At 46.3% G+C, this 17,155-nt stretch overlaps 1 protein-coding gene across 1 annotated transcript in view; it reads left to right on the forward strand.

The window, feature by feature from the left end:
- PIEZO2 (piezo type mechanosensitive ion channel component 2) overlaps positions 1-17,155 on the forward strand; it is a 301,579-nt gene that overhangs the window by 211,451 nt on the left and 72,973 nt on the right. The window contains 6 exon segments of the mRNA XM_021096049.1: positions 1,519-1,642; positions 1,818-2,092; positions 3,977-4,125; positions 6,157-6,330; positions 15,476-15,675; positions 16,292-16,452. Of these exon segments, the coding sequence (XP_020951708.1) occupies positions 1,519-1,642; positions 1,818-2,092; positions 3,977-4,125; positions 6,157-6,330; positions 15,476-15,675; positions 16,292-16,452 (1,083 nt within the window).

Genomic DNA, 17,155 nt, shown 5'->3' on the forward strand with positions numbered 1-17,155 from the left:
ATGGGAAATGGTGCAACCACTTTGGAAAATAGTCTTGTCAGTTCCTCAAAATATCAACCTAAAATTATCATTAGGACTCAGCGGTTCCACTCCTAGGAGTACATACCAAGGAGCACAGGAAATATATATCCCAACAAAAAAATTATCCATGCATACTCATGGCAGTTATTTGTCATCACCAAAAAGTCCTAAATGCCCATTAACTGACGAATAGATAGATATTCTGTCCTTACTACAGAAGACTATTTGATACTAAAAAGAAATGAATTATCCATACATGCTACAACATGGATAAACCTTGGAAACATTATGTCAAGTAAAATAAGCCACAACAAAAGAATGCATATTACATAATACATAATTCTATTTATGTCCAGGTTAGGCAGTCTGTAGTGTCTGGAAGTACGTTAGTGGTTAGCTAGGGATGGGGTAGGGGGAAAAGAGGGCCACTGTTATGGGGCTTCTTTTGGGGGTTGAAAACACCATAAAATTGATCGCAGTGGTGGTTTCACAACTCTGTTAATATACTAAAAATCGGGAATTCCTGTTGTGGCTCAGTGGTTAACGAATCCGACTAGGAACCATAAAGTTGCGGGTTCGATCCCTGGCCTTTCTCAGTGGGTTAAGGATCCGGCGTTGCCATGAGCTGTGGTGTAGGTCGCAGACGCAGCTCGGATCCTGCGTTGCTGTGGCTGTGGCGTAGCCCGGTGGCTACAGCTCCGACTGGACCCCTAGCCTGGGAACCTCCATAGGCCGCAGGAGCGTCCCAAGAAATGGCAAAAAGACTATATATATATATATATATATATATATATATATATATATATACACACACACACATATATATACTAAAAATTGATTGGCATTCTTTAAATAGGTGAGTCGTGAGGCATGTGAATTCTATCTTAATAAAGCTAGTACGGAAAGGCTACTATGTGCCTGGCTCTGTATTCCATGAAGAACACAGTTCCCTGAAATCCTGAGTTTTTGTTCCTCGCCCTCAAGGAAAAGTTAATATAAATGTGTGGACACTTAGAACAATTGCCCCTTCGGCTTTGGGAGATGAACGGGCCTCCTGACAGGTTCTGCTTGCTGTGTTCTCTCCGCATCTGTGGGATTCCGCAAAGTAAGGGACATGGCAGAAACAGTGGGGATCGTAGAAGAACAGTCTTCATGTTACACATGCGTTGGTGTCAGGAAAGGGCAGGAAGTCAGCGACCTGCACCTGAAGGAGACCACCGGCCCCAGGCAGGTTCCAGCCCAACTACCCCGGGCTTCTTCACCCAGCTCCCCAGGCGTGAACGCGCCTCTGGCACTGGACGGCGGGCCAGCACCCTCAAGAGAGGAGATTTAAAAGCCAGTCACTTTCAGCTAAACCAGGGGGATGCCTGACTCCATCTCAAGTAGAACGTTTTATTTCATGTGCTCCCAGTGCCACGCAGAGCAGGCCTAGAAGTTGTTTAAATATGCCTATACTTCGATGATGTGATGCTTCTTTGCCAAATTTTCTCCTTTCAGATCCTTTTCACCATTACTTTTTGGCTACTGCTGCGGCAGCATCTCACAGAGCAAAAAGCTCTCCAGGAAAAGGAAGCTCTCCTGTCTGAGGTCAAGATCGGCAGCCAGGAAGATGAAGAAAAAGGTAATCGGTGCACGTGACCGGAGGACAGGATTAGTTATGTAAATTCTGCCTCAGGTATTAGAACTGTCTAAAATCATTCAGATCGAATGGTTCTGCATGAGGTGCATCGCTTTGGTCAGTGTGGTTCTGGTCAGGGATCCGGCTCCATTTAACAGCTCAGTCTTCTGTTTTGAAGATGATGACCAGGATGTGCATGTGGATGGGGAGGCCCCAGAGAAGGAGGACGAAGAGATGACCAAGGAGGAGAAGCAGGAACTGGAGGAGGAGGAGGAGGAGGAGGATGACCAGGACGTCATGAAGGTGCTGGGGAACTTGGTGGTGGCCCTTTTCATCAAGTACTGGATCTATGTCTGCGGAGGGATGTTCTTCTTCGTCAGCTTCGAGGGAAAAATTGTCATGTACAAGATCATCTACATGGTTCTCTTTCTGTTCTGCGTGGCCCTGTATCAGGTGGGTGACCAACTGTCCCTCTTTGTCCTCCTTGCATCCATCTGGGAATATATGTGAGGTTCCTTCAGAGAGACCCTGTCACTGTCACTTTGTGACACATCCTGTGAAGTGGTCGGTGAGATCCCAATGTCACACATGAGGAATCCTAAGATAAGAAAAGGCCCTCTTCAGCTGGCTCACTCATTTTAAATGGTAGAGTCTTTAAAAGTCAGAAAAAAATATTTACATTTTTCAAAAATTCTTAATTAAAAAAGAAGCCTATATCATTAGATGACATTTTTTTTTCCCCACTGTACAGCAAGGGGGTCAGGTTATCCTTACATGTATACATTACAATTACAGTTTTTCCCCCACCCTTTCTTCTGTTGCAACATGAGTATCTAGACATAGTTCTCAATGCTATTCAGCAGGATTTCCTTGTAAATCTATTCTAAGTTGTGTCTGATAAGCCCAAGCTCCCGATCCCTCCCACTCCCTCCCCCTCCCATCAGGCAACCACAAGTCTCTTCTCCAAGTCCATGATTTTCTTTTCTGAGATGTTCATTTGTGCTGGATATTAGATTCCAGTTATAAGTGATATCATATGGTATTTGTCTTTGTCTTTCTGGCTCATTTCACTCAGTATGAGATTCTCTAGTTCCATCCATGTTGCTGCAAATGGCATTATGTCATCCTTTTTTATGGCTGAGTAGTATTCCATTGTGTATATACACCACATCTTCCGAATCCAATCATCTGTCGATGGACATTTGGATTGTTTCCACGTCCTGGCTATTGTGAAAAGTGCTGCAATGAACATGCGGGTGCATGTGTCTCTTTTAAGTAGAGTTTTGTCCGGATAGATGCCCAAGAGTGGGATTGCAGCGGGGCTGTGGAGAAAAGGGAACGCTCCTGCACTGCTGGTGGGAATGTAAACTGGTACAGCCACTATGGAGAACAGTTTGGAGATACCTTAGAAATCTATACATAGAACTTCCATTAGATGACATTTTTGAATAGGAACATAAAATCAGTGGCAGGATAACACAAAATACTGCATGACACTCAGTTCGTTTGTATTTCAGACTTTAGAGTCAGAAAATCATGTGTGTGTTTGTGTGTGTGTGTGTACAAATATACGTATGACACATCATCACTTTAGTGTTTCATTAATTAGAATTTATGAATGGTTATATTAAAATGAGTTAGCCTCTTCACCCTTTCCGTTTTAACTGGTAATGGAAGAGAACCCAGGGATAGAAACACGTGCAACAGTCGAATGTCTGTGCAGGGAACCAGAAAACAAATAAAGCAACTCTGATAAACAGGAGTCTGTTGCATGTGGAGATAAAAATGTCTCAACTGAAATCAATCAAGTTTTGAAATCCTACTTGAAATCCCGGGTAGGTGTTCTCTAATGAAAACCCCACACTTATGGTGAAGAGGGATGTCTCCGTCTCTGGTGGTTTCACGTTCGTATTTATACGGCATCACTTGGAATTTCAAAACGGACAGCCTCCCCAGCAATGACCTTGAGGGCAGCAGCAGCAGCTCCTGCCTCCTTGAAAGCCTTCTACAGCCCAGATATCATAGTGAGAACCTTCAAAAGATCATTAGTTCATCCTCAGGACAACGGTAAGGTAAATACTCTTGAGGAGGAAATAGGCTCTGGATGGTCCAGCGACTTGGTCCAAAGACACAGCTCACGGCTCCTAGTAGAACCGGATTCCCAGCCACATCCACTCAACTCTACGAGAACCAGAACCTCATAATCCAAAACTGAACTTGACTTTGTTTTCAAACACGTGTGAATGGAATCACGTGTCTTTGTGGACTACAGCAGATATTTTTGTGAGGTTGCCTCTAACCAGTTTGTTTTCTTCTTTGTCAACGTCTGATTCGCAGGTGCACTATGAATGGTGGAGGCGGATTCTGAAATACTTTTGGATGTCAGTGGTTATCTACACTATGCTGGTGCTTATCTTTATCTACACGTATCAGTTTGAAAATTTCCCTGGCCTGTGGCAAAACATGACGGGATTGAAAAAGGAAAAGTAAGCAGTTGTGGTATGCAGTAGGATGGAAAGTGGCAAGCAGGATGCATGGTGTTCAAATCTTCTCTGAGAGATTTGAGTAAAACATGACATCCTCACTGGCTAGGCATTCCCTGGGGACAGGATTCATGTCTCATTCACTAGGTTCTTGTGACCTAGTCCCACGCTTTTACCCCATAGTGGGCACTCGGTAAGTATCGACTGGAAAAGGGAAGTTTCATCACCACCTTGTTAAGGGGATGGCATTTTCTGATGTCACTTCCACTGGGAGCGCACCTACCCAGTTCCTCACAGTCACGCTTGCTGCCTTCCTAGCTCCTCGCCTTCAGGTTTGTGACGTAATGCAGCAGCCTCTCCTCACTGATGAAGCTGGTGCTAAGATCCTAAGGGATGGTGGGTGCCGAAGAAAAAGGGCTAAGAGGCTAGTGGTGATGAGATCTTTCTGGTTCATAAAATAGATAGAACTCTAGCCTTTTCTAATTTGCTTTTGTAAACTATTAAAATTTGTTTAGCTATCTCACCAGAACTGATCATAGAGCTGAATATTCAGAGGTGGCTAGGAGAAAAGCTTGGAAGGAAGGCTTCCCGTGTATCTAGAGTAATGCACCTTTAACAAATATTTTTGGCCACACCCACAGCATGTGGATCCAACCCACGCCACAGCAGTGTCAACATGTAATCCTTTAACCCCTAGCCCACCGGGGAACTCCCAATAAATATCTCTTGAGTGCCTCCCATGGGCCAGACACTGTTCTGCACCTGAAGATGCAACCAGAAGCAAGAGAGACAGAGTCTGAACTGTGGAGTTTACATTCTATGAGAGAAAACAAACCAAAAAGCCTACTTAAGGTCCATACAAATTGCAAACTCCAAAAGAAAAACAAGCTGAGGCAGTGAATAGTGTTGAAGCACTCACTATAGATGGAGTGGTCAGGGCAGGCTTCCCGGTAGAGGGGTCGTTTAAACTCCATGAAGAAGGAACTTATCTTTAGAAAAGCGTGTGAGCTGGGAATTGAGAGGAGGAAGACTATTCCAGACAAAGAGAACAGCAAGTGCAAAAGCCCTGAGGCAGGGCAGAGTTTGGTGTATATGAGGAACGGCAGCAAGGCTCACCTGTGGGGAGCATAGGGAGAGGTGGAAGAGGTCAGCCAGGTGCCTGGAGGTGCAGGGCTTGTAGGTAGTGATGGTTTTCCCTTCATTCTGGGTGAATTGTTTTAAAGTCTTTAACAAATCCTTGACTGGCAGAGAAAGAAATGGTGTATGTGGAGCAAGAGTGGACACAGTTGGATCGGCCAGCCAGCAGTAGCTGGGGTCCTGGTGGGGGAGGGTGGTAGGTGCACCTCAAACAGGGGTGCTGGAGCCAGCCAGGAGATGAGGTTGGAGGAAATGTGGACGATGGAGCCGAGCCGTGGAGGCACAGAAAGCAGGCAAGGAGACACGCCACGCTGGGCATTGTGCACAAGGCAGGTGGTTGTTCCATGGGAGACCTGGGTGGGAGGACAGCTCAGCTGCTTAGAAGAGTGGGGAAATCAAGAATACTGTCTCAAAAACACCTAACGTGAAATCACAGTGAAACAACCAATTTCCAGTAAACATTTGGTGGAAGAGTCCACGGTGAAGCCCAGCTATAAACGCCCATTTGAGTTGCAGGCGTAAAGACAGTGCACACATTCCCTGTCAAGGTGAAATTATCTGGGGAGACCAGCTCAAGGCTCACGACTGAGCCTGGGTTGCGTCCACATCTGAGTCTAGCAGGAGGGGGGCAAGAACCAGGATGGTGTGGAGGCACAGCCAGGATCATTCCCGAGGACAGGTGGAAGGAGGCCAAGGTGGAGACGCAGCCCTGAACGCTGCCTGTGTCGAGGTTGTCGTGGAGCACCGGGCAGGCAGCAAGCTGGACTGGTGGAGGCAAAGGCCATGCTGCCATGTGGGCAGCAGGCCGCCGTCAGTGGTGGGGCGATGGTGGGTTACAGGAGTGTGTGGCTGCCCTGACAAAGGGGTCCTTGCTCTTCGCTCTGCTTGGCTTTGCAGACTGGAGGACCTTGGCTTGAAGCAGTTCACCGTGGCTGAGCTCTTCACTCGCATCTTCATCCCCACCTCCTTTTTGCTGGTGTGTATCCTGCACCTGCACTATTTCCACGACCGGTTCCTGGAACTCACTGACCTGAAGTCCATTCCCAGCAAGGAAGACAGCACTATCTACAGGTGAGCCAGCCCAGGAGGCGCCTGCTTCCTGCAGCCAGAAAGGCAGCCTTGATCCCCCCAGGCATCTAACTCAGAATTTCAGTCCTGAACTGTCTATGAGCATCAGCCTGGTGGTGAGGGGGGAAAATGAGAAAAATGGGGACTATTTGATGGGCACTTTCTGAAATAGTTGGGATTGGTTTATGACTGGTTCATGCAGTGGTCTTGTTGGTTCAGAGCAGCTGCTGCAGACAAATTCTCGAGCAATGGTGACGTGTATTTTATGTCCAGGCAGGTAGAGATATTTCTAGGATATTTATAGAATCTGGCTAATTGAGAAGGTGAATTTTCTGTCACACTAACAGGCAATAAAGAAGTTGCTGTGAGTGAGCGCGTACTGCAGAATTCCTTGGCTAAAAAGAAAGAACCTGCCATCTACTACTAACTAGAATGACATTTAAGCAAAAAGCAGAGGCAGCGTGTCTTTTATCAGCTCCCTTCCCATCAATAAGCACAAATTGTTTCCCAGCGGCAGACAGGATGTGGCGCTCCCTGGCCACGTGTGCTGAAACCACGGTGGGCCGTCACTTACCCCCTATTTGTTCTGTCACAGGAAAATTGCAGGCATTCGTTTAATGAATGCCAATACTGATTTTCCTCTCTCCTCCACATAATAGCCTGTGATTCAGTTCCTGGAAAAACACATGACGAGCACGTAAGGGAGCAAAGCACTGGATTAAAAGGAGCAGAGACGCCACTGTTGGAAATTCCCCTTAGCTCTTTTTCAAGGGGAAGAATGTATCCATCAAAAGAAGATGACGTGGTATTTCATCAGGCACTCGGTGGTGAAAGAGCACACTGCCCTGTGGTCTGCTGTGCTAGGGAGTGGAATTATGGAAAACTGAATTTGTTCTGCAGGGTTCCCCTTAAGTCTATAGAACATGATCTAATTACATGGGTTCTGGAGAAGGATGGCAACCTCAGGTGAAGATGTGTTTTCCCTGCTTCTGCTGCGGCTGCAGCTCTTACCCTCCACGCCGGGCGGGACAGAGAAGGAGGCCTGTTCAGTCCTCTGACTGCGGCTCAGCCCTCAACACCCCCTTGACAGTTGCTTCTCCAAGGAAGGGTAAAGGGTGAGGTGAGAGTGTGTGATGTCAGCCATCTGGGTGGTTTAGGCACATGGGATAATTTTTGGCTCTGTGCAAAGCAGCCTTCTGGGAACTCAGGGAATTCAAAGGACTCACTCGAGTTCAGTGTTTTGGGATTTTGTGCAAGAGTTTCATAGAAAAGTCTCCAGATTTCAACTTGGGAAGTAGGATAGGTATCCCATCTTTTTAGCAACTCCTTTTCACTGTAGTATTTTCCTTAATGGTAATTTTCACCTAGAGCCCGAATAAATGGCTACGTTAAGATCAAAATGGTGAAGAGAAAGATATTTTCAGAGCTGGGATAGAATGGCTCTTTAATAGATGGTTTATAGGAAGAGACTCCCAAATTGGGGGTAATTGATGTGTTTTACCCCTTCATTTGACCCCGGTGCTGTTGTTTCTGTGAATAGCCAGCTGTTCTTTTCCTGTTTTCTCCATTGTTTGTGTGCTTTGGGTGGGCACTGGAGGCAGATGTCTGAAGTCTATAAGACTATATTAGTCTTACAGCGTTTATGAAGTTAGCATTATGGAAACATTTTATGATCAACATAAGGAGAAACTATTATTATTTCTAGGTAGGCATTCTCAGGAACACCATTTCATTTATATATTGAGAAAACCTATACTAGCATGTAATTATAATGTAATTATTACACAGTAGACACTAAATCATAAGGTACTAAATATCCATCACTTATGTAAACATCCATCACTGCAGTTTGTCCATAATTTTTTTTTAGCTTTTTAGGGCCTCACTCGAGGCATGTGGAGGTTCCCAGGCTGGGGGTCCAATTGGAGCTACAACTGCTGGCCTACGCCACAGCCACAGCAACAACAGATCAGAGCCACGTCTGCAACCTAAAGCTCACGGCAACGCCAGATCTATAATCCACTGAGTGAGGCCAGGGATCAAACCCGCAACCTCATGGTTCCTAGTTGGATTTGTTTCTGCTGCACAACGACGGGAACTCTAGTTCGTCCATAATTTATATTATAAAGTGCTCTGATGCCTATTGAAGTAGAATGACTTTTTTTTTTTTTAACTTCAGTTTAAGAAAACCTCGAAGACAGTACATTGAATACGGATACTCAGGAGGATGTTCTTTTTTTAATTCTGGGGAAGGAACGAGAATTAGTCTCCTAGGCTGTATTTTATTTGGTAAATGTACTCTGAACATCGACACCTGATAGATTTTTGATAAGGCGTGTGAGCCGGGGAGGGAGAGGGATGGGGCGGCTTTGCCATCAAGCGTCTCCCGACTCTTGATTCCATATCGCTGCTGAATCCTGTTGTCTGTACCCTTCTTCAGGGCACGAACCGTGTCGATGACACTGGGTGACGCAGAGCTTGCAGGACAGTCGTCCTGTTCTCTCTGGCTAACAATCTCCTCTTTCTTTCTCCGACTGTCTCCCTGTTGCCACTGCGTGCCACCTTGTGCTTCCCGCGTAGCCATGCCAAGGTCAATGGGCGCGTGTATCTAATAATAAATAGGTGGGTACTTCAATGTTTTCTCTCTTGGTTTCTTTTTTATTAATGGTCACTTGGGGTGTTAAACAACTGTATTACCTAGTAAATGAAAAAATGAAGTCATCAGATAGCAGACGTGGGCTGCAGGTACGCTCGTGGATGTATTTTGCAAACCCACCCATTCGGCGTCTGGACCGAATGATGCTGCCAGGTGGACACGGAGGGGGCCGCGGTCTTCAGCTGGCGCTCGGCTTTGGTCTTGGTTCAGACGTGTGTCCTATTGGTGTCACTCTTTGATAGACGTAGTTCCAGGCTTGCCTGAGAGCTCTCAGCCCTCTTGCACACGTCACTGGGAGCTCAGCTCAAGAACCAGCACCTCCACAAACCTGCCGGGCACTGCCGACGTCCCGCTGAGCGTGACCTGAATCCGCGGAGCACTGGCCTTCGGCCGTCCATCTGCCTGCCTGTCTTATCTCCCCTGCCCAAGACCTCCGCCCCTCAGGCCTGGAGTCCCTGTAAAATCCACCACGGGGTCCATGTCTCACCTACCTTGGGGGCTGCACCATTAGTTGACCCCCTGTAGATACTTCTTGAATGCATCTATAACTAAAAGAACATTAAAACATCAATTTCTTTAAATATACCTCTTTTTGAAAGAACAACATATTGAAGAACCATATTTTGCATCATCAGATTTCACCATGTATTCGCCTACCGCAAAAAAACCTACAGAGCTAGGCACAGCCTTAGGCAGACCTCACCCAGCTGGGGAGATAAAACATGCCTGTAACCACACATCATAAAGTGAGCTTTCATACGTGCTGTGTGTACTGTTATCCTCAAGTGCCCCAAGAGGACAGAGAGCAGATCCTTTGAGATCTAATTTACCAAAACTCTTCTTACTTGGTGAAGTAGGTGAATTAAAATATCTGGTCCTATGCGTGATGTCATTAGTATCAAGTCAGTCATTCAGGTAATAGAAACAGACATTTGGCAATAAATCCAGGTAACAAAATAACTCTTGGGAAGATCCATTGCTTTTCTAGTCCAGTATCTTCTTGAGGCTGAGAGCCAAATAGGAAGCCTTGGAGACAGGGCTTCCAAGGAAGTGTGAAAACTTATATGCATCACGATACACATCCCAGAGGAAGAGCAGTGAGTCCTGGCTGGTTCCCTTTGGGACCAGTTTTGTTGACAGCCTTAGAGGGAGAAATCAAGCCCAGGTATATAGCTTATAGGCAGAGAAGTGACCTAAGGATGCCAGCTAGAAAACTGAGCAGTTATGTCAGACTCATCCCTCTGAACACGAGGAGCCGCCCTCTATTACTCATAACATGTTTCCCATTTGCTCTGAGAGGAGGGGGCTAGAGCACCAAAGAAGTCAGGAGTCAGTGTGATGGGCTCTGCCTGAGGAGGCTGGTTCACTTGGCCCCCATGCCTCCGGCTTCTGCTCCATGGATTAAACCAATCACAGAGCAAAAATATTCAAAAAGAAAAAAATTCCAGGTGTTCCTTGGTGGCTCAGCAGGTTACGAATTTGGTGTTATCACTGCTGTGGCTCAGGGCACTGTGATGGCACAGGTTCAATCCCTGGCCCGGGAACTTCCTCATGTCGTGGGTGCTGCCAAAAAAGAAAAAGGAAAATTCTAGAAAGTTCCCCAAAGCAAAACTGGAAATTGCCATGTGCAAGCTACTATTGACAGGACATTCACATTGCACTAGGTATTTTAAGTAGTCTAGAGATGATTTAAAGTATAAGGGAGGGTGTGCAGGTTGTATGCAGATATCACGCCGTTTTATGTAAGGACTTGAGCATCCATGGATTTTGGTGCCCAAGGAGGTCCTGGATCTGATTCTGAGGGACAACTGCACAAGCTTTGTCCCCATTGTCCCAGACTTTCCTATTGAGGGAAAGCCTATGCCTGTTAACCCAAGCCACAGGCCAGAGAATTCACTCAGAAGTTCTTAGAAGGACCTAGAAGCAAAGTCATGTAAAATAATTAAGACCTTGAAGCACAGTCTTCCTTCTGGTGGAATCTCTCATTTGTCTGAATGTTGACCTTTTAAGAAAAGCCAGAGCTGTGCCCTAGGGGACATGTTACCCAACAAACCCACCCCTCACTGGGCTGCACGTGCTTCTGAATCTGCATGTGACATGTGCCCAGCTTTGAAGGGGCTTCTCCCCATTAAAATGATAGGGTGCACTCTTTTGTTTAGTAGATAAGCTTTCTTTTTCCCTGAATTTATTTATGCTCAATGTGGTTTTATAAGGAGAATCCTATGCTGGTAAATGTGACTTCTGGATGAAAGAGGAGCCATACTTACATTTGACTTCTGGGTTGGTGAAAATTTAGACGTGCCCTTACCAGATGTGAAGGAGGGGTTATTGAGGACAGTGGGTGACTGATAAATTCTGATGATGTGAAAAAATGGCAGGAACATTCCAACTGAGTTTGTAAACGACTGATGTAGAATTTTTAAGAGGAGTAACAATTATTTCTCCCACATACACACAATCTAGCGCCATTACACCCAGTCCTGCCTAGTAGATTTTTTTGGAGGCATTACTACCATACACATTTAAGATGTGCTATTAAGTCAAATCAAATGCTCATGGGTGAATGCAGTCTTCTGAAAGTGCTTTTGAGGTCTAGAATATAATCTTAGAGAGTTTTAAAACTTCCACTTTAAACATTACTTACAAACACTACAAAATTGCATTAAAGTTCCTTTTTTTCTAATGGTCTAATGAATGGGCTGAGTGCAGTTTTACCTTAGAGCAGTTACACATAAATGGATTTAGACTGAGGGAGCTTGCACAGTGATAGAATTTCCATTTTCTTTAATGGAAAGTAGCTTAACATGTGGCTTTTCCAAGTCAATCCCTAGTACAGAATTAAACTTCTGTATTTGTGTCTTCAGTTTCACCTAAGAATGGCTGTCCAGTGCATACACGTCATTCACCAAATTCAGAGGGTGACAGCATGCCCCAGGTAGGGCGAGGCTGGGCTTCTGCCCTCCCCAGAGAGTCCTCAGAACTGTAATTAGAATACAGTGATGTAAACACACACTAGGAAATGCACACGCGGACTTCCAGAGCTGTGGAAGCACGAAGGAGAGTGGGAGAAGAGGCCAAGAAAATCACCTGCTCTGTTAGAACCCAAGAGAGAAGCGCCATATTTAACAGCCAGAAGGTTAAAGTCAGAGCCTGAATCAGAATAAAAGCAAGGCCAGAATGCCAAGCTAGGTAAAGAAAATGCAAAGAGAAGGAAACGGGTGCCCTGAGGGGAAAGACAGGCAAAATCAAGGGATTTAGGACATTGGGAGATGGGGGGTAGAGCCAAGAATGCAGTTAATCAGCTGGAGAGTTTGGATCCCAATATGGAAATCCTCCAGGGGGAGGCGCTAATGTGCACGTGAGGCTCAGTAGAGGATGGCCGGTATCCTCAGTGCCTTTGCTGGGTATTTCAGGGATTTTTTTTTTTTTTTTTTTTTTTTTTTTTTTTTTTTTTTTTAGTGGAGTACACATTTTAATTTAGCTTTGAAAAGCGAGGATCGCTTTTTAACATTTTAGGGGGGCACATATCTAAGTTAAGGTAACAGGCTTTCCCGGGCAGCTGGACCCCAGCCCTGTAGCAGCAACACCCCCCACCCCAGCCCAGCCATGGTGGAGGGAGGGGCAGGGGCCTTGAGACCACTGGGGACAGATTCCCCAGGGAGAAACATTTGCACTGATCTTCTGAATGGCCATTCTAATTCCCAAGCCTGCTAAGGAATGGGCTGACCACAGAATCAGAGTCCAAATTCAGCGCCTTCCCCTGCGTGTGTGGTCCCTCACAAAGCCATGCTCTGATTCCGCCTCTTCCTCGGCATGAATTGATGATACAGAGTATCCAAAAGTATGTGAACATCTGTCCTCAGCAGATGCTCCCTTACTCTGTGTTCCCCAAGCACAGGGTGAAGCATTTAATGGAAATTGCCTTCATTTTCACAACATCCCAGAAAGTAGGCACTGTTGGTGCATTTCACAGATCAGCAAACTGAAACTTAAACAGACATGGTAACCTAAAAAGACATGGAACTCTGCCAGGTCACCTTGCTAGCAAGATGTTGAGGCTTGAATATAGGTCTTTCTGATCCCCCAGAGCATGCTTTCAACATTGTTCTACATTGCCTCGGAAAAACGCTATGAGAAAAATGAGAGGAGCCACACAGGTGTCTTTTTAAAATTATAAACTCTGACAGCGCATTGAAAATACTTCCATCTATCCACATTATATGCATGCAGATTTTCTCAGTGAAATTTCAGATAGCAAACGCCAAGGCTTGTAAGTGATAGGTCGACACATGCTTTTCCCCTTTTCCTTTTTCTGTCCTGTGGGATGAGTTGGGAGGTCAGGCTGCTCCAGAGGAGAGCAGTGTCTCTGCTTCCTCACGAGGAAGATGTCACTGGGGATGAGCAGCGTTAGACCCAGAAACCCCCCGCCTGCCCCCGCTTCACTGTGACAGCTTTCCAGACGTGGGCCTTCTGGGCTTGCCTCCAAAAGGTTTCCTCTATTGTTCTTAAATTTCTTTGTTCCTTGATGTCCCCCCAATCTACAGGGCGCTTTGGGGGCCTCACAGCCAGAGAACTTTTTCTTACGTAGCCATCGTGGCAGCCACGGAAACAGCCTCACCGCTGCAAGTGTCCCACCATAAATAGAGCTAATTATTGCAAAGTTGTTTTCTTTTCGGCATCAAGTCACCACAGGGCCAAGGGAGATGACAGAAATGGCTGTACTTCCACCCCTAAGAGTGGTGTTACTTTTAGGGTAGCTCCTGTCTTAACGAAAGCAGCTTCTCACTTGTAAAATGCCATCCCCTGCCAGCCCTGAAGAGGACATAGAAATGTGGACAGTTGTGTCCCACCTGGCTTTTACCTGAATGGAGTCCTATGACCGAAGCAGGACAGGTGGACCTTGAGAGTTGATGTACAGAGTTGGTTAGGAGATAAGGGACCACAGTTTCGAGAATGAAACTTTTGGGAATGTCCCCAAACATGGAGGGTGAATTGTCTAGCTTAAGAGAATAAGAAAGTATGTGTTGGTGTAACTTCTCCCACTACCCTCGGAATGGTCTTTGCTCATTAAAATAACGTGTATCTGACATTCTTTAATTTCCTTGCCTGACACCCTGTTAAAAAGAATAACTTTTGAAGGATGTTTTTCTAAAAGTCTAAGGGCAGTGCAGGGTCCTTACAACAGTGATCCAGCATCACCAGAGTATTAGATATAAAACCAACAAGTTGCATATGAGCTTAGTTTTTTATCTAGCCAAACTTCCTCATTTTGTTTTTTTAAAAAAATGAATAAATCCCAAGAGGTTAAATAATTTACTCAGAGTCCACAATGATACAGATGCAATAACAGAATTAAGTGTCCATCCCGTTACAACCAGGCTGAAATGTACAGGGTAATTACTGCAACTGGAGAAGACTACCTGTATTTCCAATAGATTTTCCCCTAATATCTATTTTATTGCCCGCAATGGTTCCTTCAGACAGTCATTTGAATATGAATAAAAAGACACACTTTTTTAAGAACATCAGGGGAAAGATCGTACTGGTTATTATCTGCCTCCCGGACCACAGATAAGCTGTGCCCTGAGGGTTGGTCTGGGCTCAGCAAGGCTGCAGCGCCCTCACCAGGCTCACACGCGACTCCTCAGGAGAGCTGGTCCAGCTGCTCACGTGGTGCCAAGGATGGGGTGCGATGCAGGCTTCTTCCCCCTGAAAGCTTAGCATCCATTGTGTGGGCTTCAGATGACGGCAGGATGGGATAGATCTGTTCAGAGGCAGGCTGACCTCACACACTGAGATTTTTTTTTTAAAAAAATCCTTCCTTACGATGAGAATGACTTGATTCCTGCAGGATGATTTGCTGTGTTAGCTCAAGAGCATGACTGATTGCCTCTGCAGTGTCTGCCTTCTGTCCTTGACAACCGCAGCCCCGCCCACCCTCAGAGCAGCGGCCAGGCTTAGGGCTCCAAGCACGTGGTAGCTGCCACCCTGGAATGCACTTGGCGCTAGGACCCTCTGCACCCGGCCTCAGGAATGCAGTAGTGGATGATATGTAGCATGATTGTGATCTCTGACTTTTCCTTATAATTCTGCTGTTCTCATCTCCTTTTTTTCCTTTCTATTTCAATTACTTTGAGCAGCATCAAGAAAAAATTACCAATCCACCAAAATGAGTAAGTCCCCCTGTGAAGCCATGAAATGCTTGCTCTACACGATGCCATTTCATGCTTCTACATCCTAAACTCTGACCATTCTCTCCTGCGGGAGGAATGTCAAGTTTGGGTGTCGATAGCTCTCATGACCGACTAATCACTAGAACCTGAATCGGAAGAGCTAACAAAACCTAACGGAGAAAGAGCTTTACAAACTAAAAAGCGAGCAGATGCTAACAAGCCCACATGCCAGGCTGGCTAGTGACTTCCATTTGTTCAGCCCCCTCTCTTGCGCCTCCTGGCACCTCTCCCACCCTGACTCGCTGCTCTCTGCCAACAGGCTGGCCCACCCCGAGGGAAGCCTTCCAGACCTTGCCATGATGAACCTGACCACCACCCTGGAGGCGTCGGAGGCCAAGCAGCTGGCCGGGCCCGAGGAGGAGAAGCCGGGGGGATGCCTCGCAAAGGCCAAGAAGGGTGAGCTCAGCAGAGACAGTGAGGACGAGGAGGAGGAGGAGGATGAAGAGGAGGAGACGTCAGGTAAGCTGCCCATCCCGGGACTGCTCAGAGAGGCTAGCCTTGAGGACTTTCATCCAGACGAACCGTGACAGACCCTCCAGGTAGACACACCACCCCAGTCGGCAAAACAAGATACCCTGGCTCAAAGTGGGAAGCAGAAAGTGACCAATCTGATTGTGAAAATCAAGTTTCAAATGAGTCTGACCGCACTGGTGAGCTGGGTCATACAGACCCTCAGTGTCCATTCTCAGCCGGACCATTCCAGGGCGGCTGGCCCTTAAGGACACCCTGTTTGGGCAAGAAAAATGTGATGCTTAATATTCAAGGGAAATGAGGGAATTAAAGCTTGGCCTTCAGAGTAAATTAAGGTCAAAATTAGGTCAAAATTCTTTTTCGCCCAAGTTAACAGAAAGCTGAGTGGAAGCAGCCTGTCCCCTGTTCTCAGTTGTCACAGGCCATGGGGCTCTTGGGCCACCCTTCCTGCGGACTCTGTCCTAGAATTTGCCCACCAGCCTAATCTTGCAGCTTCCCACTCTCCTGATCCAGACATGCTGCAAACAGTCACTACACACACACACACACACACACACACACACACACACACACAAATGCTCCTGGTGGGTCTGCCGCCCTGCAGATCTGAGGAACAAGTGGCACCTGGTGATGGACCGCCTCACAGTGCTGCTCCTGAAGTTCCTGGAGTGCTTCCACCGCCTGCAGACCTTCCTGTGGTGGGTCCTGGAGCTGCACGTCATCAAGGTCGTGTCTTCCTACATCATCTGGGTGTCCGTGAAAGAGGCAAGTGACACTGCTGCCTACTGCCTGCCCGAGCAGAGCCAGAGTGCGTCGCCCCTTCCCTCCCAGCCGTCCCTGATGCTTTAAACACAGGACACAGAGTCTGAGGTGGGCATACACGTGACACCCAAAAACCAAGGGACCGCTGTCCTGAGAACAGGGAGCAGATCCAGGACAGAAGGAGCCCCCGGCTCGTGCCTGACAGCATGGACCTGGCACGAAGGTTCCTGATTCTCATCTATTGTGTAGTCGGGTGTCTGAGACAGGATCCTGTGTAGGAATCTACAGCCAGAAATTCTCTTTGGGGGAAACGGTAACCTTCCCGTTCATGCTACCAAGGAAACGCAGGTTCCAAAACTTGCTAAAAAGAAATCTTCAGCAGTGATTGGAGTTTCTGGAAGGAGACACAGAGTCTTTGAACCTTGTGGTAATTGCACTTCTGTTGTCTCCCTGGAAAGAGGAGTCATCACTCAGTCAGCAATTATCTGATATTTACTGTGAGAATTGCCCTTCTTTCCATTTATTCAACAGATAACTTTCATGTATGTCTAATTTCCCTGGACTGTTTTTGAGTTGGTGACAATTCAAAGAGTTTTTGCCCTCTAAAAATTGTCAGGAATTACTGCGTATAATTTTTTAAGTTAAATAATAATCCTACAGCTACAATACTGTGAATCTGAAATGTCTCACCAGTAGGTAACTAAGG

Source organism: Sus scrofa, chromosome 6, assembly GCF_000003025.6.
Source record: "Sus scrofa isolate TJ Tabasco breed Duroc chromosome 6, Sscrofa11.1, whole genome shotgun sequence".
Classification (NCBI taxonomy): Eukaryota; Metazoa; Chordata; class Mammalia; order Artiodactyla; family Suidae; genus Sus; species Sus scrofa.